This window comes from Cavia porcellus, unplaced genomic scaffold, assembly GCF_034190915.1.
Source record: "Cavia porcellus strain 051 isolate PalLab524CR breed Dunkin Hartley unplaced genomic scaffold, mCavPor4.1 scaffold_9, whole genome shotgun sequence".
NCBI lineage: Eukaryota > Metazoa > Chordata > Mammalia > Rodentia > Caviidae > Cavia > Cavia porcellus.
In genome coordinates, this window is record NW_026947492.1 from 45,207,703 (window position 1) to 45,232,486 (window position 24,784).

A 24,784-nucleotide genomic window follows, 5' to 3' on the forward strand; every position below is an offset into this window, starting at 1 on the left:
GAATTATAGTTAAATCACACCAAAACAACCATTTTTTCCCACTTTTTTGGAACCTGGTGCTTATTTTTAGTCAATCTACTCCAACTTTTTGTTTATTTTTTTCTTTTTTGTAAAACAAATTAATGTTGTTTTTAAAAATCAAGATTTTTTAACAGCAGGTGTAATTTGATAGCAAAATTGAAAAGAGATTTCTTTCATTCTTCCTTTATCCCTTAGCCACACATCAGTAACCTCTCTCATTATTGACATCCTCATCAGATAGGTATAGTTTGTTTAAACTGGTGAATTTTATCATTAGCAGGTTATTAGACGTGGAAGTCCATATTTTACATTAGGGTTCATTCAGTGCTATACATTGTATGGCTTTGGGCAAGTGTTTAATGATGTATGTCCATTCCTTCAGTATCTAAAGAATATTTCTTACTGTCCTAAAATTCCGCTGTGTACTGTGTCTTCATCCTTCTCTTCTCTCTAATCCCTGGTAACTGCTGATCATTTTGTTATCCTTGTAGTTTTGCTTTTTAAGGAATGTCATATAATTGGACCACACATAGCTTTTATATTGTCGTTATATTGTTCACTTGGTAATATGAATTTACGTTCCTCCCATATGTTTTTTATAGGTTGATTACTCATATCTTTTAATATTGAATAAATTCCATTGTTTGGATCTACTACACTTTATCCATTCATCTGTTGAGGAACGTGTTGATTATTTCCAGTTTTTGCTAATTACAAATAAAGCTGCTAAAAACATTTGTGTGTGAGTTTCTGTGTGGATGTAAGTTGTTAATTATTTTGGGTAAGTTCAAGAGAATGCTGTTGCTGTATTGCGTTGTTAAATTGGATTGAGTATGTTAAATATTATAAGGGACCACAAAGCTATATTTAAAAGAGCTTCTAATATTCATATTCTCACAATAAATGAGTAAGAGAGTTCCTATTGTTCTAGTTCCTTCCCAGCAATTAGTCTTGTCAGTGTTCTGGATGTTAGCTATTCAATAGGCAATAGGTATGCTACAGTATTACATTGTCATATTAACCACATTTCCATTATGATATATGATGTGGTGTATTATTATATCTTATTTGCCATGTCTATTTTTTTTGTAAGATGGCTTTTAAAATTTTTGATTCATTTCTTAATGAGTTTTTTTTATGAGTTGTAGGTGTTCTTCATGTATCTTAGTTAACAGTCCTTTAAAAATTGCTTTTTACAAATAGTTTTGACAGTGTGTGGCTTATTTTCTTCCCAACATCTTTTTAAGAGCAGACTTTTGAAATTTTAATGCAGTTCGGTTTGTCAGTCATTTCTTTAATGGAAAGATCATGCCTTTGGTGCTTTATCTAAAGTGTTATCAACAATGTACAGATTTGATATAGTTCCCACCAAACTACCAAGCACAGTCTTAACAGATATAGAAACCAAAATCCTGAAAATCAGTGTTATTTTTTTGTGTCTAGATGTTCCTCCAGAAACCTTTTTGGTTTAGATAAACTTTTTTTTGGAGGTGGCTGAATCTAATCTGTAAATGATTTGTGGTGCAATGCTAGGATTAAGGGTGTTGGTATTAAGGGTGATTGCTGAGTCAGTCCACTGATTGGTTTATCATCACCCTAATCCTGGTAGCCTGGACACAATATAAGGGACAAAAAATGGCTTGTCTTCTTCCTCTTGTTTGTTTTGCTACCTTCTGGTCACTATGAACTGGTCTCTGCAAAGCCATCCTGCCTTAGAACCAGCAAATTATGAATTGAAATCTCAAAATTTGTGAACTAAATAAACCTTTTCCCCTTTAACTTTGGGTGTTCAGTGTTGTGTCTCAACAATGATAGATTTTGGTGCTAGAAGTGGAGTCATTGCCATAACATTACATGGTCAATGTGACTCAGGGGCATTTTGAAGTGGCTTGTGGGGAAAGGAAGAATTAAGAAAAGTTCAAAAGATGCTAGCTGAAAAAGCTGAGCTGGAACACCTTAGGTGGCACTTGGTAGGAGATTGTGGTTAGAGCTCAGAAGACAAGAAGGCTGATAGAATTCCTGCCAAGAAGACATGGTCTAGGAGATTTCTGCTGGGAAAAAGGACTGTGTGGGCCGTTGGACTTCAGATAATGTGTGTTGTGCTTTGGCAGAAAGTTTGTCTGTGTTTTGCTTGTGTCTAGAATTTAGTTGAGACTAAGGTTAAATGCAGTGAACTAATTAATCTGGCATCAGAAATTTCAAGGCAGTAGAATGTTGAGATAGTGGCATGGCTATTTTCTGGAGGGAGCAGTGTGAATCTAAGAACAAAATCATGGAAGCTGCTGACATGGCAAATTGTCAAGCAGAGTCATTTAAAATGTTGTGATATGGCCAGAAAGAAAACTCCAGTAAAGCTAAAGATAGAGCAGAGCATATCTTGATAGTCGAGAGGAGAACAGAAGTGGTAACTAGAGGACATCACAAGAATTAGCAGGACTCCATGCTTTGCAGCCTCTGAATTGCACAGGTGAAAGACTGCTTTTGGATGAGTGCCCCAGGGAACTATGTTCAGAATGGTGGTGACCTAAGGAAGCTGTTCCTCAGGATTTGATTCATAGGCACTTGACCCCTATATCCATGAGCATGGCAAAGGAAGCATGGCAGCAGACTTTGGTATCATTCACATGGTGCTGGTTTTAGGTACATACATAATGCAGGGGTTGTTGGATCAAAAATATTTCCACCCAGATTTTAGTAAAAGGTCTGGGAGTCTAGACAGTGTGGCCCTGAGAGGGCAATGTGAGGCTGTGAATATGAAACTGAAGGTGCAGAAGTTTGTAGAAGCCAGGAACATGGATTGTCTGAAGAAAACTGCAAGGAGGGAACAGAGTAAATCCAAGAGAGAAACCATGGAAGCTGCTGACCCAGGGAGTCAGGCAATGCCATATGGGCAGAGCCACAAAGCTCTTTGGAATGTATATCTTGTCACAGATTGCTGCAGATATTGCATATGGAACTATAGGACTTAATATTTGCCCTGCTGGATTTTGAATTTGCTTTGGTCCCATTCATTTATATCCCCCCTTTGTACCTTTTGGAATGGAAATGTTTATCTTGTTCACTGTATGTGTGAAGTATTATCATATTTTTCAAGTATTTCACTGTATGTGTGAAGTATCTTCTCATTTGTACAGGTGCTCACAGCTAAGAGTTCCCTTAAATCTCAGAGGAGACTTTGGACTTGGACTTTTTAGTAGTGCTAAAACTGTTAGCATTTGTCAACTCTTAGAAATGGACTAAATGCCTTTTACAAAAAGAATGTGTATGAGTCTTTGAGGGGCTAGAGATGGAATGTTACGGTTTGTGTCTAGATGTCCCCCCAAAGCTGCCTGCAGATTTAGATGGGGCTGTTTTGAATATAGAGTATGTAATCCATTCCTGATGCAATGGTAGGATTAAGGGTGCTGGGATTAAGGGTAGGAGATTGCTGAATCAGTCCACTGACAGGTTTGGCACCACTCTAATCCTAGTAGCCTAGACATAATATAAGAGATAGAAAGAAACATCACACCTTTCTTGTTTGTTTTGCTACGTTCTGGCTGCCATGAACTGTTCTCCTCTACAAAGCTACCTTGCCTTGTAGCCATCTGGTTATGGAGTGAAATCTGTGCAAACAGTGAGCTAAATAAACCTTTATCCCCTTAACTAGGGAAAGTAACATAAGATACATTGGGAAGGATAAGGGACTCTGAATAGACAAAGAAATCTTAGTATATGTGTTGCCAAGCCAAGCATTGGGAAAGCAATCTTGAGTGAGGTGTCACTGTACCTGACTTCCAAACATGCTACAGAACAGATACATAACAGAATAGAGTGTCCATAAATAAACCCATACATTTACAGCCAGTTCATAATATAGGCACCAAAACTGTGTGTTATAGGAAGAATAGTCTCTCCAATAAATGATGCGAGGAAAACTGGCTATTCACTCCTAGCAAACTTAAATTTGAACTGTCTTGTATCCTTAAGCCAATTACAGCTAGATTACAGACTTGAAGACCTGCATCCATGAAACAACCAGAAGAAAGTGTAAGGTAAACACTTCAAGATATTAGTTTACACATCTGTTTTTTTGTATAATACTCTAACATCACAGAGAATTAAGGAAAAAAATAGACAAGCAAGGTTTTATCTAAGGAAAGCAAAGAAAAAGAAATAATAGAGTGGAGAAGCAAATTACAGAATGGAAAAACATGTATAAACTATTCATTTAAGAAAGAATCAATATTCAGAAGAAATTAAAAACTCAATAGCAAAATCCAATCCAATTTAAAAATTAGCAAACTATATGAAGATACTTCTCAAAATAAGAAATCCAAATATTAAATTAATGAGAAAAAATGTTCAGTTTCAGTGGGTAGTGAAGCTATAGTATGTATGTTATTTGTTTTTATTTTAAGACAAAAGATGTTAATGTATGAGGGTTTTTTTTATTTTTTCGTTTTTATTTTTTTGGTACTGGGGATTGAGCTCATGTCTTCGTGCTTACCAGGTAGGTGCTTGTTCCCCTGAGTTAAATCCCTAGCCCTGTATGAGTTGTTTTTCTAAACTAAAACCTCAGTATTCAGGTTTAATTGCAATGTTGGACTTTGAGATAAATAAGTGGGTTCTGGGTTGCAAATTGGTCAATCTTCTCTAAAAGGTTTGGCATCACCGCACTACACCATTAGCTATCAAGGCTGTGGAACTCAAAACCATTTTGCTGCAGTTGGAAAGAATACTATTCAAAGGCAAAAAGTAATAATTGCTGGTAAGGATATGGAGAAAATTACTTTCTCATATACTATTGGTGAAAATGTAAATCATCACAATCAAGGAGATTTTTGAAAAAATAAAAACAGATCTAGTATGTGATCTAGCAATCTTGCTTCTTATTATATATTAAAAACTAATGAGCCGGGAGTTTAGCTCAGTGGCGTAAGTTCCTGCTTGGCAAAGGGCGAGGTTGTAAGTTTGATCTCCAGTGCACACACACACACACACACACACACACACACACTGAAATATTATTCAGCCATAAATGTTTGTGATATACAGAAAAATGGAACAGAGGTTGTGAAATGAAATATATCAGACAGAAAAATATATGGATACTAAAAAAAGATCAAATATAGAATAGTGATTATTAAAGGTGGGAAAGAATGGGGGTGCTAGAGATTGTATAATGGCCATCGAGACAGTTATGTAAATGTTGCAGTGTTCTACAGTAGACTAAGGTGACCGCAGCATACAATAACTTATTTTATGAATAACTAGAAGTGTAGAATCTTTAAATACAAAGAACTGATAAAGTAATATATATATATATATATATATATATATATATATATATAATTGTTTGAATTTTAAAGAGAATAAAACAAAACGAAACAGAACAAAGCACACCAGAGCAGAACAATGCAAGCAACATGGGACTTCAAAACAAGACAATAGGAAATCAGTGGCTACTTTAATGTCTCTCATTTTCTTCAAAATAGCAGTCCATACCATCTCACACAATAAAATCAAACAAAACAAAACAGAACAAAACTAATTGAAAATAAGAATGGAAGCATTATATGACTTCAAAACAAGACAATAGGAAATCCATAGTGGTTACCTTTAACAAGTCTCATTTTCTTCAAAAATAGCTGTCCATACTATTTCACATAATAAAATCAAATAAAACACAACAGAATAAAACTAATCGGAAGAAAAGAATAAAAGCATTATGGGACTTCAAAGTGAGATGATAGAAAGTCAAGAATGGCTTCCATAAAGTCTCAATTTCTTCAAAACAGCTGACTATACCGTCACACATAATAAAATCAAACAAAACAATAAAATGGATTAAAAGAATGAAAGCATTGGAGGACTTCAAAACAAAATAATAGGAAACCAACAATGATTAACATATACATCCCATTGTGTTCAAAATAGCTGCCCATACCATTAGACACAGTAAAATATAGCAAAACAAGACAGAACAAAACCAAACCAAAATTATGAAAATGATATAAGAGTTCAAGCCAAGACAATAAGAAATCAACAGTGGTTACCACTTTTCCCTCCTAGGTATTTCCTCCCTTAAGGGATAGTAATATTAGTTAATTTGATTTGATTAGTACACATTGTATCATGTTTTTAAAATATAACATTGTGCCTTATAGGTGTATAATTATGCATTAAAAAGATTTTTACAATTTTATTGATATAGATATTTAATGAGCTTGACTTGATCATTACATATTATATACATGTGTTCAGTTATCACACTGTGCCGCATAAATGTGTGCAAGTAAAATAATACTGATACATTAAATTTTTAAGTGAAGAATAAAATAGATAATAATGAATCAAATGTCATTATCAAATGCAAAGTCATTTAGTTTTTTTTTTTCCCTCATGTTATTCTCTAGAGGTTGTATAGCTTTGGATTTTATAGTAAAGTCTGTGACTCATTTTTAATTAAATTTTATAAAAGATGTAAAGTCTATGTCTTGACTAATTTTCTTTACATGTAAATGCTCAGGTGTTCCAGAGCTTTGATTGAAAGTGATCTCTTTGGGGCTGGAGGTTTAGCTCAGCAGCATAAGCACCTGCCTTGGAAGCAGGCAGTCGTGAGTTCGATCCCCAGTACTGATAAAAAGGAAAAAGAAAAAGACCAAAAAAAACATGATCTCTTTGCTCTTCTGTTAAAGATCAGTTAAGTATATTCTGTGCTTCTGGTTGTAGCCTTTATTCTGTTTCATTGTTTCATTTATTTTTCACCAACACCAACTCTCTTGATTACTATAAATTTAGAGCAAGTCTTAAATTTATTTACTTTTAATGTGACCATTCTGTCATCTGTAATTTGTTTACTTGCTTTTTAAATCTTTTAACTAAACTTCTAGGATTTTTATTATTCCATTTCTCTCTTGCTTTGGTTGGTCTTTAGAAGTAACACAGCTGTTGGTCTCTTTAGGTTGTAGGAGATTGTTGGGTTCTGTAGTTTTTTTTTTTTTTTTTTGTCTTTTTCCTTTTTATCCGTACCAGGGATTGAACTCACAACTGCCTGCTTGCAAAGCAGGCACTTATGCCACTGAGCTAAACTTCCAGCCCTGGTTCAGTAGTTTCTAGATTAGGTCTTTTGAGCCAGGTCTTCCATATTTTGCTGTAACTTGTAATGGTTTATTAAGCAGTTATAGGGTACTTATTTAAGACGTTTCATTTCTTTCATCATCATTTTAGAGATAAATAAACTGAGGACCTGGCAGTTGAAAAATGCAACCAAGATCACAGGATTTTTAGGTACCTATTGTTCTCTCTGACACATTGTATCATTCTAATGTGCATTAGTATAGGCCTCATTTAACCTAAAAGGAGAGATTGGCAAAAGGAGGAGGGGGTTGGCAGGCCAGTTACTTAGTTAGGCTTTGGCTCCTTCCTTGCCCAGATTCCTCAAGGTAATTTTCTTTCCTCTGGTTGTGTTGACGTGAGTTCATTTCTATAAAAAGTTAAACACTTTATCTTTTGTGTGAAAGCTCTGAGTTAATTGAATATTCTGCTCACTATGCCAGTTGTAGGTATGTTGGTAATGGAGGTTATAATTTTCCTGCGTTTATTTTTTGTGAAGTAGTTTCTAAAATTTTGCTGTTGAGTTTAGGATATCATGTGTGGAATATGAAAAATTTCAGGTGGTTAAAAGCCTCTTAGTGGGCCTGTATTTTACTTTTGTGGCAGCAAAAAATATAAGAAACAGCAAAGCTGGCGGTATGAGAGATGAAAGATATGCAATACCTACTATATCCGAAAGCCACTGAAGTAAATATATATCCATGTTATTAGAAACACTTTATGCAAATGCACATTGGGAGGAGGTGCTCTTTTTTTCCTGTCTTGACTTACCATGATTACTTCATTCCAGCCTTTGAAAATTCCATTAACTGTCCAGGTCCAATATTTTTCTTCATTTTGGATTTTTAAACTCTTGCTTTTTATTATTTTTTTCTCTTGTAACTGTCAAAGTCTAGGTGTGTATTACTGAGGGAAAGGAACTGATTTCTTGCCCCAGAGCACATATAAAAATGCCACTGGCTTGTACCTGATTTGATTCTGTAGGAGTGCACGTGGCTGCCCATCTGGTGAACGCGCTCAACTTCTCAGTGAACTACAGTGAAGATTTTGTTGAACTGAATGCAGCAAGATACCGAGATGAGGTGGGTGGTCTTTGTCTTCCCATTTTCCTTTCACTTGTCATTAAATGACTAACGGGGATCTGTGATTTTCACAGAAAATTTATACCTTGCTGCTCCTTTTGAGTGCTTTTAAAATGCAGTTGTCAAGTTGAGTTTTATTCCCTTTCAATAGAAAATATAGGTAATTACTATTTCATAGTCTCTCATGCTGAAAATGGGAGTTTGCAAAGTGTCTACTTTTTATATTCTGCAATATGCAGATGGTTGCCCCTCAGACCTACCTTCTGACTCCCAACAGCTTTTGTCTAATTCCTATCATTGAGCTTAGTGTCGACAGTGCCATTACAGGGTAAAAATACCTTAATAATTCACGTACTGTGCTTAGGGGCATGGGCACAAAAGCAGAGTGATTATTTATGGGTACTGAATAATCAATTTTTTTTCTTTTAAAAAAATTAGTGAGTTTTTTTTTGCTTTTTTTTTTTTTTTTAACCTGAAAATAGGTGACCTTGAACTGAGTTATGCAGCAGGTAATATCTGACGTAGGGGTGCATTTTTCCATGGGAAGCCACTTGTGAAATGAAGTTCTGTGTGCATGGTGCAGATGCGCAGCACACACATACTCCTGCTGGGAAGATCTCCCGTGCTTGGTACTGTCATCTGTCATCGGGCTGCCTTTCCTTCTTAGTGCCAAGACAGCCGCATAACTGAAGTGTTCTGTGACTTCTCTGATTCAGATCCTGTCTTTTTCTGCTGTTAGCAGTTTCACATGATTACTCCCCATTTTTACACACTGCATTTTCATTTTTAAGTATCATCAGACTTTTTGAGGTTATTGCTGTTACAATCGTACATAAGCTTCATCTCCTTCCCAAAACAAAACAAGAGCTACAACAAACAGACAAGAAGCAAATCACAAAACAAGAACAAACAAGTTGCTTCTGCTGATATTAAAACAAATAAACATAAATTTTGTTTAATTAATCTTGGTTAGACATAGACATTTATGTTTTTATTAAGCTTGCTAAGTAATCATAGACTGCAGTTTGCATCAATAATTACTGAAAAACTCTAGCTCCTTAGTATGACTGTGACAGCTCTCAGTGCACACTGATTTGGGTTTGGTCCCCAGTTCTTGATGTCTCCAGCTCCATACGCCTCACTCTAGCTTTTGCCTTTTGCCCACATCTGTTAAGACAACTTGTTTCCTGCTCTTGCTCTACATGTTCCTTTGCTTTGGTTTTCCTTTTATTTGTCTTTTTTTTATAATTTATATTTTAATACCCGTAATATTTATTATTTTTTAACGTGGTCTGTCTTTGCTTAAGTTTTCCGAATATTTTTACTAATTTTAGGGAGTTTATTTATTAAATTTACTTTATGTTGAGTGATAGACACTTAAACAAAATATTTAAAACTAAGTGAAATTAAAAGTGAAAGCTTCTCCAAAACTAGCCACAATTAATTTTTTATGTTTCTTCTAAGAGATTTGAGTGGTTTTTTTCCTCTTAGTTATGCCTCTGCAGTTTGTTTCCATAAATATACATATATAGGTTTACTGTGCTAGACTATTTAGATCTAGTCATTCTCTTTGTATATATTTGTTCTAGTTTATTTTTAGCCTTTTATTTCCTAGACCTTTAGGTTGATTCATTTAGGTTAGTCTTTGTTATAAATCATATTCTAGTAAGTTCTTTGTACACTTCTGCTATGCAGACTCGTAGACATGGAATTTTGATCTGAAATGTACTTTTGAGGTTTTGATGGAAAATGACCAATTATTTTCCAATATGATTTTAAAGTTTACAAGCACTTGCCAACAGTGTATCCAAGGGCCTATTTCTGTGCCTTGTCTCCTTTTCCTCCAATCTGATGAATGAAAAGAACGACTTATTGTTTTGAAATATATTGTATTTTCATCATCTTCCTACCTTCCTTCATTTTATCCTACGTGTCTTCCTTTATTCTTTTACTAAGTATGTATTTAGCACCTAGTAAATATGAGACAATGTATTAAATAGAGGTGAAAATAAACGTGCTTGTGTGTGTGTGCATGCACATGTATGTACATGTAAACAGATACATTATTCTGTGCACTGTCTTTGAAAGGGCTGATTTTGTGCCATATACATTCTTGTTCTTGTGTTAGGTGTTTACTCAGCCTGGAGTAACCAGTCCTCCAGCTTCCGAGCTCTGCACATTTTTGGTGGCCCAGTTAAGCCTACTTCCTTTTGTTTTCCATAAAATTGTATTTTACATTTTTCATCTTCTCTTGGCAGTAGTAATTGTTCCTTCTTCTGTATTTTCACATTAATTTATTCATATTTTTAATGCTTCTACTTTGCCCAATTCATCTTACATTTCTTTGTTAACAAACTGTTTATATCTTGGGTTTCTCTAGATCACATTGTGGCCAATTTTATATACCAAGAATGTAAGTCAGGTGAGCTTAGGCAGGTGAGCAACTTATTCCAAGGCAGGTGGTCCATATTTGAGGCTCTTGAAATCACACCATATAAATGGCTTGTTACTTACATTATAGCCTGGACTAACTCCAGATTCAAAGGTCTAAAAAGAAAGGAATTCAAAAGCTTGTGCAGGTAACTCGGTGTGTAGTTCAGTGATAGAACACTTGTTTAGCATGAGCAAAGTGCTGGGTGTGATTCCCAACATTGCAGGAAGCAAAGCCAAATGAACAAATTGAAAAAGCTTGTGCAATATTAAGCACCATGAGGATGAAAAATGAATTGGCATATATAGTGAGGTTTGAATTGTGGAGAGTTGACTATAGTCAATTACAGCGTGATGGTTATAATTTAAAATAAATACTTTAATAACAATATTGTTTTACATTTCTAAGCAGTAGAAATCTATTGTTTCTGTACCACTTTTCATAGTATTTGAAAGAGTAAGTTCTCAGTTAGTTGACTTTGCACTGACTTTACAGTGCATAAATCCCACATATACTTATCAGTTTTGATTCTCACTGTCTTGATAATGCAGTTTGGCATTTGCTGTAGACAGAATATACATATCAATATTTTCACAGTATAACTAAAGATATGAGTCTGAAAATGCTATTTTTTCGCTTAAGGTCATAGCCATTGGCTAGCAAGAAGTCAGATTAAAACCCAGACCTGACACACGCAGTTCTCTGCCTTTCTCAGATGTTATACATCTATAGCAGTGTGAAGCTTAATTATCTTCTACTTAAACTAGAAGAACAGCATCTTACATAATCAATACTTGGTTCCTATATTCTGTTAACATCATGTAGAGTTGTATGTCATCAGTATTTTATTTTTGAGTCAAATCTTTTCTTTTGCCTTTTTCTTAGGATCCTAGAAAACTTCTCTTCACAACGGGTAAGTTGTTACTCATTCTCTTTTTTAGAGTCCAGAACATCATTGAAAATAGGCATTGTCAACCTGCATAGCAATGAGATGCATGCTAAAATATAACATATGGGAGGTTGCATAATACAACAGATATTAAGAGTCCAGGCATAATGTTTCAATGAAAACAGAGGGACAAGGCAAGCAGTTGGTGTGTGTATAAATGGAGCATAAAAGCAAGCCATCACATCCTTCTGTCACATGTTCTTCCAGGAAAATCAATTATGACCCCACCTGCTTAGCAAGGGGCTGCTTTGTGCTTGCTGTTGTGATAGATGCTGTGGGAGATAATACACATGGAGTGGATTTCTGCTATCAGGGCGCTGGAAAGGAACAGCAAATACCCTATCATTGTAGTTCTTACAATTCAGTAATTTGGTAGAACATTGTGATTTTGAAACCTGTCACAGGAGAAAATCATTAAAATCAGCCATTTTTTAAACAGTGTATTCTTTTTCTCTGTAATTTATTTTCCCTCTCAGGCTCATTGTCTGTGAAATCTCAGTCTAGACTACTAATTTGTTAATGCACATTTGAGTATCTTATAATTTTCCCGATTGTAAAATTCTTCTCTTTCTTAATCTCAGGCTTCTTCATAAGATGAAAAGAGAAGGGTGCAGGAAGAGGATTCTTTAGCACTTATTTTAGCTACAAGGATGACTGGGTGGTTGAGATAACATAGCATAAATGTCAGCTGCAATCACTTATTAATGATGAGAGGGCACATCTCCTGGTCAGATTTGTTGTCTTCCTTGTAAACCCACTTTATGAAGAAAAATAGCAAAATTCTAGTACTTTATCCTCTGTGTCATGATTACGTGATTTGATTTATAAAATGTATTTTATTTCTGCCTATAAATTTACGATATTTGCCACTTTTAAAGTAATTCATAGTGTCATTTTGTTTACAGTTTTCTCATCAAAAGCATGTTTTTATTTAAGCCTCAAGAATTGCATGGGAAACCAGAGAAAAACGTAGAAAAGTAAAACCTTATGTATGAATCAATGAATGCTTTGTTCATGTGAATGAATTTAAGGAAATAAAAGAGCTTTGTCTTATTATTTTGTATTGCAATAGTTTAATAGAAGCCTTCAGACATTCAGATGCTCTAAAACCTAGTCCAAAATATTTAAAAACTTATATGACTAAGATACTGCATTAAGAACTTAGTGTAAGGTAGGTGTTCTCTCCACTTCTTATAAAGCTCTGTCATTTTATTTTTTCCTGGAGGTCCTCAGGAGTGGCACTGGAGTTAATAGAAATAATAATTTAAAAACACAAATGTCCTGGTTCCATTTTAGCGTTTCAGAGAGAGACTCTGCGATATGCTCTACCCACGTTTCCAAGTACTTTGGAAGCTACTACCTTCACAGAACAGTTCATCCTACCCTTGGCATCTTTTCTTACTAATACCCACCTCTTGCCTGAGATAGACAAACTCTCTTTTGTTCACCTGATCAGTGCTGCTCATCACTAAAGACACAGCTGACAGGCTGGGGTTCTACTATGTTGTGGATAGTTTATTTCCTTCTTGTGCTGTCTTTTTCATTGGAAGGTAAACTTTTTAGGATGAAGTCAGTCTGCTGCTGGGGTGTGCAAGGCTGAAGGCCATTCTCTTCTGTGAGGTTTCTGTTAATCCAAGCAATTTCAGTAGCTGAAAATCAAAGAAGCATGGTTTTGGTGACCAGGGCTCACATAATTTACTAAAAGCAATATTGTGATGGCCAGAAGGAGCTGATCACTTCCCAGATAATTACCATGATTCTGGAGCTCCCTACTGTGAGTCTAGAGCTCCTGGAACATCTCATTGAATAGTAGTAGATGGCAGAATATGGGGAAATCTAAAGCCAATAGTGGAATGATAGATACTGCTTTCTATAGATAGACTTAGTTCAATCTTGTCTTATTACCAGTGGCTAAAACTGTTTCATAATTTGTCTTGGACATAATATCTAAGAAAAATTAAGTTTCTAATTGGGGAATATATGCGTGTTTTGAGTTCTAATGACACAAAATATTCTTGCTGGTTGATAAATTTCTTAGTATGTTTAATTTGACTTGGGTTTTCTTCTCCCTTCTCTACTTAAATTTCTTTTAGTATAATTTGGGTAAAAAAATTAAGAGTTTTTTTAAACAATTAAAGCCTAGAAGTACAAAAGACAAAAGATGGTAGTTGGATTTGCTGTATAAGAAATGGTAAAAAATATTTTCAATTAAGAACTTATAAAATAAGTTTAATAGTTGGATTGCCCAAACATTTAGTTAGAAATGATTATATGCTACATATCTCTAAATTTGGTAATATCTTTCTGGTGAAAATACAATGTACAACATTTAATTTCAGTTAGAAAACACAATTATATTTCTAGTTACGTTCAAAGAAATAGGATAGTGAATAGAATGTGATGTATTTCATCTATCAGGTATATATAAAATGATACTTGAAATTCATTAGGAAACAAAAGTATAGTGCAATTACTCATTTTTAAGGCTATTCATTAGTGAATTTAATATGCATATATAAAATCTAATAGAAATAAACATAAGCTTATATTTCCCTGAAACTCCAAGAATATGTTTGTCTTCATAATTTTAAAAGCTCTCAGGAAAGCCAATGTAATTGCTTAAGCAAATAACCAATGCCCAGACTAGCCCAACAGTTTTCAAATTGCTTATTCTGACTCTGGGAATGTGTAATAATGTCACCATTTTATAAGTAAGCTTATAAGTCACCATAAGTAAGCTTATGGTGTAGAAATAAGTTTATAAACAAATGATACTCAATGTATTATAAAGTATAGCCGCCTTTGCTTTTTTTTTTTTCTCTTGTGCTGAAGATCAAGCCAGGTAGGTAAGTTCTAGGCAAGTGCTTTACCACTGAGCGGGCACTTCACACTCTATGAGTCTTTCGAATACATTTTCCATGTTCTACTCAGACAAAAGTATGATTCTGTAGTCAAATAGGTTTGAGGAAATATTTAAAGTTCAAATGGGTCGCTTAACTTTTATACTTCTTAGAGGCTTTAATACACTGATGTGTCCTGTAACTCTTCAAGAGATGGCTATGGCTTTTTTAAATAATAGAAACTATTACTTAAGAAACTATTACTCAAGGAACTAATGTTCAAATAATGAAATTTGGAAACTATGGCACTATTGTAGCTATACTCAGTTGTTTTCAGGTGTCCTTCCAATGAGGTGATTTGCAGACATTCTGTTATTAATTTGGGCATGTTTAGAGTCACATAGGAATCCTTGTATGGAAATATAGTAGAGCATTAATAAAGGACCAATAACATTTTTGGGAGGCTCCTCAAATTACAGATTTCATGTCATCTGGGGTTTTCACCATTACTTATTCATTTGATTAAATAGAGCCTTTTAAAAATTACTTTCAACTATTGAAACTAATCCTTTGTCTCTTTAAATTTGTTGAATTATAACTGAATTATTAAAACTCAATTCAATTATAATTGAATTGAAGTTCGCTAAATCCCACATATATGTGAAGTATGGAATTTGATTGCTTTTTGTATATAATAATCACATCAGATTGTCACCCAAATCAGCATAACAAATATTTCCACTACCCCCAAAAGGCTTTATACCCCTTAATAATGTGTACTGTCCTCTGTCCTTCTGAGCAACTTACCTGATTTCTATCACTCAACAATTGTATGAATTTTACAGAATTTTATAAAGAACTAATTACAGGACTTGTACTTTGGGGCTAAGATGGTATGACTTCTTTCACTCAGTCTAATAATTTTCTGTGTGCTTGTATTGATTAACATGTCAACAATTCATAGTTTTTTACTATTGATTTTACAGGTGCAGTTAATATCATTATTATTTGTCCATTCATTTGTTGATAGGTATCTGAGTTATTTTTATGCTGAGCATTAAAAATGAAGCAGCTACAACCAATTAAACAAATCTTTGTGTGGTTATAAGTGTGTGTGTGTGTGTGTGTGTGTGTGTGTGTGTGTGTGTGTTTCTGTGAGTAAACATTTGGAATTGCCTTAACTACATCATTTTATAGGCATGCTGTTTTAAAAATTAAGCTGTTTTCTGTACTAGTAATTCTGTATTTTGAGCTACATTACCTATCTTCCTCTTAGCTTATCCCTCAGAAGTAAGCACTTACCTGCAGAAAATAGAAGAGATAATGGAAAGCAGTACCCTAGGAAGGAAGTATAGAAAAGCCAAGATTTGGACTTGGTATATCCTGGAAAGGCATATTGTACTGGGGCTCTAAATCTGTGTCTTGGGAAAATGAGTAGAATATAGGACTCAAGTGTTAAGAATTCAAAGACTGTTATTTTTCCTGTGGCCCTTTGCAAGTGGAACTAGTTTCTATTGTACCAAGAGTTCTAATATTGTTATTTGTCCAATGATTCTAAACCTACTAGAATCCTAACAATGCGTATCTGTATTGGTCTTACACTGACCCAACTTGAATCTGCTGTGAGTGACTTGCAGTTCAAGAAGAGAAATAGAAGAATCTACACTTCTTCTAAAAGAATTGTTCCAACAGCCTTTACTTGTGTCCAGATTTAAGAGTCTCTTAGATAGGACATTTTACTGTTGCATGTGTGATTTTTAGTGTGAAAAATGTATCACCCATGGGATATTTAATTCCTCAGTAACATGAGAGAAATAAGCCTATTGAGATTTTATTGTTTTAAGCTCTGTCATACCAGCTATTTATTTTGGATATACATAACTAGGTAGACTAATGCTAAATTTATAGTAACCTACCACATGATTAGTTCTGACATATTTGAAAATTTTCTTATTTTTTAAAACAAACTTTATGTCGTGTAAGAATTGACTTTAGAATGTTTTCCATATTAAGAAGAAATATGTTTGATGTGTTTTTGCAACATCAGCATAAGAATTTTTTCTTAAAACATAGAATTTTTGTTCTATGTTTTTAGTTTTTAAAAGGCTTTACTTTTTTTTTTGCTTGAAATGTTTATTAACCATTTGAATAGTCTCTTTTGTGAAGTACTTCTTCAAGTCTTTTTATTTTCTATTAGAATATCTTGGGCTTTTGTCTTAATTGACATAAAAATATTTTTTGTAGTAGAGATTGAATCCAGGGGTTCACACTGAGCTATACCCTCAGCCCATACTCTTAATTTTTAAATTATTTTTATATTGAGACAGTTTCACTAAGTTCCCCGTACTGGGCTTGAAATCCTCCTATCTCAGCCCCCCAGAGTGCTGTGTTTACAGGTAGTGCACTACTATGCCCAGTAGAAATATTTTAGATTTGCAGTTTTTAAGTCTTTCTGGTTTTATTTTTGTGCTACTGGGAATTGAACCTAGGGTGAACTACTTCCCCAGATATTTTTATTTTTTAGTTTGAAATAGGATCTTACCAAATTGCCCCGGCAGGACTTGAATTTGTCTTCTGCCTTAGCCTTTCTTAGTGCTTGGGATTACAGATGTGTGCCACTGTGCTTAGCAGTTTTCACACTGTTTTTTACATGTATTGCAAACATAATATTTTACTGAAACATACCATTTGAATTTCTTTCTTTCTTTCTTTTCTTTCTTTCTTTTTTTTTTTTTTTTTGAGACAGTGTAGTGAAATTGGTACAGAACTTCACAGAGGGTTACCAGGATAACAGTAATAGATATCACAGTATATCTTGTTATCTTCACAATAGTTGTTTTTTCAATCACGTATAGCAAAATAAAATGAAATACAGAACATTATAGAACTTATCAAAACAATACTGAATAGAGCAGTACCATTAATCAGAACAAAGCAAAACAGTAGTAAAAATATTTGCCTTCAAAGACATGGTAGAAGGAAATCCCCCTTATTTCCTATATTGCATATGGTCAGCCTCCCAAGAGATGCTCAGATCTCTGGTTCCCATTTGCTAATGGGCGGGCAAAGGAAGTGAGATGTTTGACTCTCAGCCCGTACACCGGTAGGCTCACTATTGCTTAGCAGGGAGGCAGGCTGGTTGCTTGGTTTCCCAGCGCCCTAAGTTCCAACATGGCGCAGATCTCAGAAGACACTGGTGGTTCTTCCCCTGGGGCAGCTGCAGCCTGCCACACCGCAGCCACTTACCAGGGATGCGAACTGTTTGCTTGGTTTCCTAGCACCTTAAGTTCCAACATGGTGCCAAAAGCTTTATTTTTTATTTTTAAATTTTTCTCATCATATTTTGTTGCTACATTTTAGATGTACATAATGATCACACACTCATCATAGAGAATTATAACTCTACATGATATAATTTGATTCTTTTCTTCCCATTCCCCTCCCCTCCCCACTTTGTTTCCATTTTTTTCAGTTTTTGACTTTTCCATTCTATTCTCCCTCCCTACTGCTTTTTTCCCCTACAGATTTGAACATTGTCTTAACTATTTCACAGTATCTATTATACATTTTGGTCTTTATTTACACTTTAATTTTCTCATATAAGAGACACAATGTGGCATTTATACCAACATGTCCTGTTTATTTCACTTAAAATTATGGTTTAAAGATGCATTCATTTATCTGGAAATGTCTCAAGTTTATCCTTCCTTATTACAGAGCAGTACTCCATTGTATTAAAAAAATCACATGTTTATCCATTTACCAGTTGATGACCATTTGGACTGTATCCAAGATTTGATTATTACAAACTGTGCCACTGTAAATAAGGGTGTGTATATATCTCTAAGGTATGATGAAAAGTTTTAGATTTTAAAAAATATTTTCTTTAAAGTATTCCAAATAGTGAAGCCCACACATAATTATTTAAATTGCTGGAATTACTACTTCCATAAAAAGAATAATAAGGGAGTTTGAATACAATGGAGAAGAGCACAAAACAGCACAGTGCTGAGTATTAACCCAAGCCCTTTGCAGAAATTACTACTGTTTAATAGCATCTGTGTCCTTAGAAGTGATTACAGACTCACCATTCTGCATAGATTGTTTGGAAATACAATAAACTTCCATTAAAGGAAGGGAAAAGTCTGTCTTGTCTTAAGTAGAGTTTGTTTTAAAATCTGTTGATTTTTAAAAAGGTTCATATGAATTTGGCTTCCCGCAGTATGGCATATTACTTTCTATTTTAAGGTTATTTTTTGTAGTCTTTTTCCTAATGTGATTTAAGCTAAAAGGTGCTTGTGCTCATTTTTATAGTACCTGGCCTGACAGGAGTCTGCATGGTAGTGGTGCTATTCCTTATGACTACAGCTTCTACATATGCAATACGGTAAGTGTTAGAATTATTGTTTTCATGTTATCTTCTTTTACCTGTATGGGAAAAGTATTAATAAAAGGGTTTAACCTGCATACTATCCTGGATAAGACACTATTCTGGGTAATAAGATTGAAGTAGAAACATTTCTGTATATTATTTCTTGTTTATGTCAAAATGTATTTGTATTAGTCAAGTTTTCTGGATTTGAAAACAATTGTGCATAAAGACTGCGTTTGATGATCAGCGAAATTTGAATTCTTCAGGATCATCATTTTGAGGCATAGTGTGTATCTGTGGGACATAAGATTTAATTCAAATGCACACTCATAGAATTTGGGAATTCCTAGGTAGGCATAACTTAAAATTGTTTTATAGTTAATTTCCTGAATCAAATTTGTTTTACTGTTGTATAACAGTGTTCAAAATATAGCTTTAGAAACATGGTTGGCTCACATCTGCTAAAATAATTTGAAATACTTGCTAGGCAGGGTGGTGCATGTCTGTAATTCTGGCACTCTGAAGGGTGAGGCAGGAGGACTGCCACTAGTTTGAGGCCAGCGTGGTCTACATAGTTCAAGGCCATCCTGAACTGCATAGTGAGGACTGTTGCAAACAAAACAAAACAAAGTAGAAATATATCATTAAGGATGTTTTAATATGCTTTTTCTGGTAGACAAATTTTACTTTTTATAGTATTTTTAATGCTTTATATTTCTGATAAAATTTTTTGTTTAAAGAAAACAAAAAAATAATAACTTTTTTCCTGAATTTCAAAAATCTTAAATCATTCTAATTTCCATCATGGCAAATTTAATGAAAACAGACAGGAATATGCGTGTGCTGTGAAAACAATTGATTATATCCTCAAATGAGCTTGTACATGGAAACTCAGAGATTAACACTATAAACTTTTTAGTGTGTGTTTATTTTTATAGATTTGATCTTATTGGTTTTGCTTACTCACTGACCTTTTTCCTAGTTTCATAATGTTGGATGCTTTGAGTTGATTCCAATTTTTCAGTATTTAATTCAGAAACTAACACCCTCATCTGTAACGCATTGCACACTTTTTCCAATTATGTCCTAAGGAGAAATTTGTACATATAGAATAAGTAGGTCAAATGGTAAGTGCATTTAAATTTTTCAGAAGAAAAATTACTTCCCAGAAAAGCAAAACACTGACAGTGCATGATGGTGCAATTGTCTGGAGAAAAAAAATTTTTTTTTACACAGGAAATCAATCATTTACAAACACTTTAATTTTGGGTATTTTTGAAGGAAATTAAGTCACTGAGTATACTCATTCATTGGAGTGAACATATATAAATATTCTACATCTTAAAACAGTATTTTTTTTCTTAAGATAGTCTTGTCATGTAACCCAGACTGGCTTTAAACACATTGGGTAACCTAGGTTGGCCTTGAACTCACAGCAATCCTCCTGCCTCAGCCTCCTAAGTGCTGGGATTAGAGGTGTGAGTCACCACACCTGGCTAGAAGAAATATACTTGTAAGAGATTTATTAAGTAGGTTATAAAATTCAATTTCTTTTCTCAACTGAGTTATTAATTTGTTCTCATTAAAATTATTTGGGGTTATCTTATTTTTCAGTTTTTCAGATTTAAGAGATTATAACACCTATTTTTCTTTTCTTCAAGATTTATTGTGAGAATGAAATTCTTAAATAGACCATAGAGATGCTCTTCTACATTTCCTGTTTAATCACGTGGAAATAAAACAGACAAATTAGGTGAATAAATATGACCCCAATATTTGACTTCTGATAATGGGAAGTAGTCTAATTCAAGGAAAGTTTGGTATTTACCCATCTTACAACAACACATCCTACTCAAAGACAGCAGGATATATTTTCTAATTTCAGTAGATTTCAAAATGGCAGTTTTGAATGTAAAATTTATGGGGGAAAATAATCATATTAAACAAGCTAGAAACTATGTGGTTTTCTTAATAGATTTGAAAAACTGTATATGGAAAAATTAAGTGACAAGCAGTAAAAGAGTAGTTATACTTCTTAGAAAATCAGGAAATAGCCAAGGTAGTCATTTTAATTCCATAATTAAATATGGAATATTAATTTATATTTAATATTATATTAAATATAAATTACATAATTTATATATGTAAGAAATAAAGAAATTGGAATCATTGGGAAAAAAAGGCAAAATTCTATTTGACAGAGGGGCTAACATGTTCAGCTGGAAGGATGATAGCCTATTTAATAAATGGTGCTGGAAAAATTGGCTTTCCACATGCCAAAGACTCAGCTTGGACCCATGTGTTTCACCATGCAGTAGACTAAAGTTAAAATGGCTCAAAGTTCTCAATATTAAAATAGAAACACTAAATCTACTGGAAGACAAGGTAGGTAGAAATCTTGAAGACATAGGGGTAGGCAAAAATTCATGATCAAAATGCAAACTGCGTGGGAAGTACTTCAAAGAATCAACAACTGGGATCTCATCTTATTAAAAAGTTTTTGCACTTCATAAGAAATCACCAACAGAGTGAAAAGAAAACCCACAGAATGGGAAAGAATTTTAGCCAGCAATCCCTCAGACAGAGGACTTTTATCTTCAGAGTCTTTTTTTGTTTTGTTTTTTTGTACCAGGGATTGAACACACATAACCTTGCGCTTGCCAGACAGGCACTTATGCTACTGAACTAAATACTTGGCCAAAGGACTTCTATCTAGAACATGTAAAAAACTGAAAAATATCAGGCTCCCCCAAATTCAAAGACCCAATCCAAAAATGGGCATGTGAGATGAACACACTTCTCCGATGAAAAAATACAAATGACAAGTAAATACATGAAGAAATGGTCATCATTACTGGTTATTCGAGTGATGCAAATTAAAACAGCATTGAGATTCCATCTCCAGAAAGAATGGCTGCCATCCAGAAATCAACTGAAAACAAATATTGGCGAGGCTGTGGGGGAAACGGAACACTGCTCCACTGTTTGTGGGAATGTAGACTGGTGCAGTCACTGTGAAAATCAGTACGGAGATTTCTTAGAAGACTAGGATTGGAAGTCCTATTCGACCCAGCAATTCTCCTTTTTGGTATTTTCCCAGAAAAATTGAAAACATCTTGTCACAGCAATATATGTTAACGACAGCATTCATGTTAACAGCAGCACAGTTTGTAATAGCTAAATTTTGGAAACAACCAAAATGTTCATCAACCACAGAATGGATAAAAAAGATGTGCCAATTTTTGAATTTTATACAATGGAATATTACTCAGCTATGAAAAGAATAATCTTGAGACTTTTGTAGGTAAAAGGAGGCAATTTGAGACTATCCTTATAAGTGAAACAAATCAGATTCACATTTGTAAAGATTGTATTATCTCCCTAGTGTAAAAAAATTAAAAAACTGGTAGAGTAATAAGATCCAGAATATGCAATTGATACTGTAATAATGAAAGGGTAAGAAAGTATTCCGAAGGAAAGAATAGCTGGGATAGGGGAAAGGAGAAATGGAAGAAAGGAAAAGATTGTATGTAGTATACACATATAACTGTGTGTATGTATTTGTGTGTAATTCTAAAAGCAGTAGAAGAAACATGCAAATTTCATTGCAAAAGAGAATAAAAGGCGGCATGTGCCCCACTAGACATTAAGTGATTAAGCTTTAGTAATTTGAAGTAAGACTTGCAGATTAGTTTGGAGAGACAGAGTTGCTAGGCCTTTAAGGTAGCCTGTTACGTGCAAAACTTACTCAATAATAAGGTTGCTATTACAAGCTTGTGAAGAAAGTGAGGTGTAAGCACATGGAATTCTAGATAACTTACAGATAAAAGAAGTGATACAATTCAAGTTTTAAGACACTTTTAAGTAGATATTTGTCAGATCTCAAGATGGACAAGGAATCTTGGAGGAAACATTTGAATATCTACAAATATGGAACCTAAAACTTCTGCATGTCAAGATACATTATTGAAATTGAAAAGCAAACGTGAGAACTACATTCACAACAAACCATTGTATTCTTAAAATATAAGGGGTTTTCTCATATCGGACCATTAATATGAACTAAAATGGCTTAGTATTATAAACAGAAGTCACAGAAAAATTGATATGAAATAATATTTATGTATAAAAATAATGCAAACATATGGGGTTTGATTTTAGGAAATAAGCACTACTATATAGTTGAAGTTTTGTAATTTATCAATGTAGTTTTAGAGAACATTGGGCAGTGTGCATTACAAAAGCTGTCCTTTGTAGCAATTTTATTGCTGGTAATTTTGACTAAAAAGAATCAGATATACATAATAATGCATGTCTTGTAAGTTAATGACATTGTTTATGGTAAAAATATTTTGAATGAAGTAGATACAAAACAATTGGCTATTACTTAAATAACAGGCTCTGAATGATTGTAAGGGAGGTATCCCAGTCATGCAGGAAGTGTTTCCAGATATTTGCTCTCCAACTTCAAGAGTCTAATAACTAAATATTTACTCTAGAAAAATGAAGTAAAATGCAAGTTAGTCGTTTTTATTTTTACCTGACATTCAGTAGATTGTGCTTATCCTTCCTTTTCTTTTCAAATGCTTTATTCTTCACCACAGAAAAAAACATTGAGATGTGTCATTATGAAGTTACACTGTCCAAAAAAACAATGTGAAAAGCATTCATTTCAATTTCTTTCTATTGTAGTTTCTTTTGAACTAATTTCAAAATATATATTGGAGTAGGAACATTGATATTGATAAAATATGGATAAAAATTGATAAAATTTTGACAAAAATTGATAAAAATTAATATTAATGAAAACAGCAAATAGACAAATTAGCAGAGTTTTAGGTTCCATATTTGTAGATAATCAAATATTTCCTCCAAGATTCCTTGTCCATCTTGAGATCAGACAAATATCTACTTAATAGTGTCTTAAAACTTGAATTGTATCACTTCTTTATTCCTTGGCTTTCCATCATAGCTTTAATATGTACATTTTACTTTAATTGTGACTTTATTTGAAATACAAAGAACTTTCAAAATGTTAGAAGTGCAGCTTCTGCTTTATTCATTTCTTTTTTATGATATGTTAATAATTTGGTACTAATAGGAAAATCTCAGATAAACTCATTACTTAGTGGTCTTAAATTGTGATGTAGGTTTGAAATAATGCATCTTCTTTTGTGACACAGGATGTAGAGGAAGACTGAAATCAACTTACTTGATTTTTTTTCAGAGTTTCCAATTATGATATCTTCTGGTATACTCATAACCTCTTCTTTGCCTTCTACATGCTGCTGATGTTGCATGTTTCAGGGTGAGTTTAAAAACATATTTTTAAAAACCAAATCGTATGTGCCTACAACTGGGATAAACAAAGACAACTCTATATGAATTTTTATGCAAAGTAGTAAAAGTATTTTTTGACTTGGAACTTAGAGTAGGGTTGTATTTTAAGCATAACATATCTTAATGAAATAAGCATCACAGTATATTAGAATTTCACCCAAGTTGATTTTCCTATGGTGGAATAATTTGTAAAACACTCTATAAATTCATCCTAATATCTTCTACATTAATAAAATAGGAAGTGAAGAATTTTAAGAACATATTTTAGTGCTTTTATTTTGAAAAACTCTTGCTTCTGAAGCATTTATAGCAATGGAATGACCAGTTTTTAGTTTAAAAAAGCCTACAGCATCTAATAGTTCCAATGAAGGCAAAGATTTATAATGCTCAAGTACAAAGATCTGCCAAAAAATATAGAACAAAGGGGGAAATAAGTGTTTTACAAAGAATATACTGAAATCCTAGATATTCAGAAAAGCATATATACCAAACTGTGATCTCAAAGTTATTATTTTTAATTAATTTATGTAGATAGAGATAAAACAAGTAACATGTTTTTGTGTGTATGGTGTGTGCATCACTACCAGCAGAGGACTTGGTGGTTTTGGCTTGATGTTGACACTCAATAGACTGTTAACTCCCATCAGGGTC

General features: G+C 33.8%; 1 protein-coding gene across 3 annotated transcripts in view; it reads left to right on the top strand.

Annotated features, from left to right (window-relative positions):
- Window positions 1–24,784, top strand: part of Nox4 (NADPH oxidase 4) — a 152,219-nt gene that overhangs the window by 35,545 nt on the left and 91,890 nt on the right. For all 3 annotated transcript variants that reach the window (XM_063256287.1, XM_063256286.1, XM_063256288.1), the window contains 4 exons: window positions 8,104–8,201; window positions 11,518–11,545; window positions 18,736–18,808; window positions 24,021–24,101. In XM_063256287.1, coding sequence (XP_063112357.1) covers window positions 8,104–8,201; window positions 11,518–11,545; window positions 18,736–18,808; window positions 24,021–24,101 — 280 coding nt within the window. The remainder of the gene's footprint in view (window positions 1–8,103; window positions 8,202–11,517; window positions 11,546–18,735; window positions 18,809–24,020; window positions 24,102–24,784) is intronic.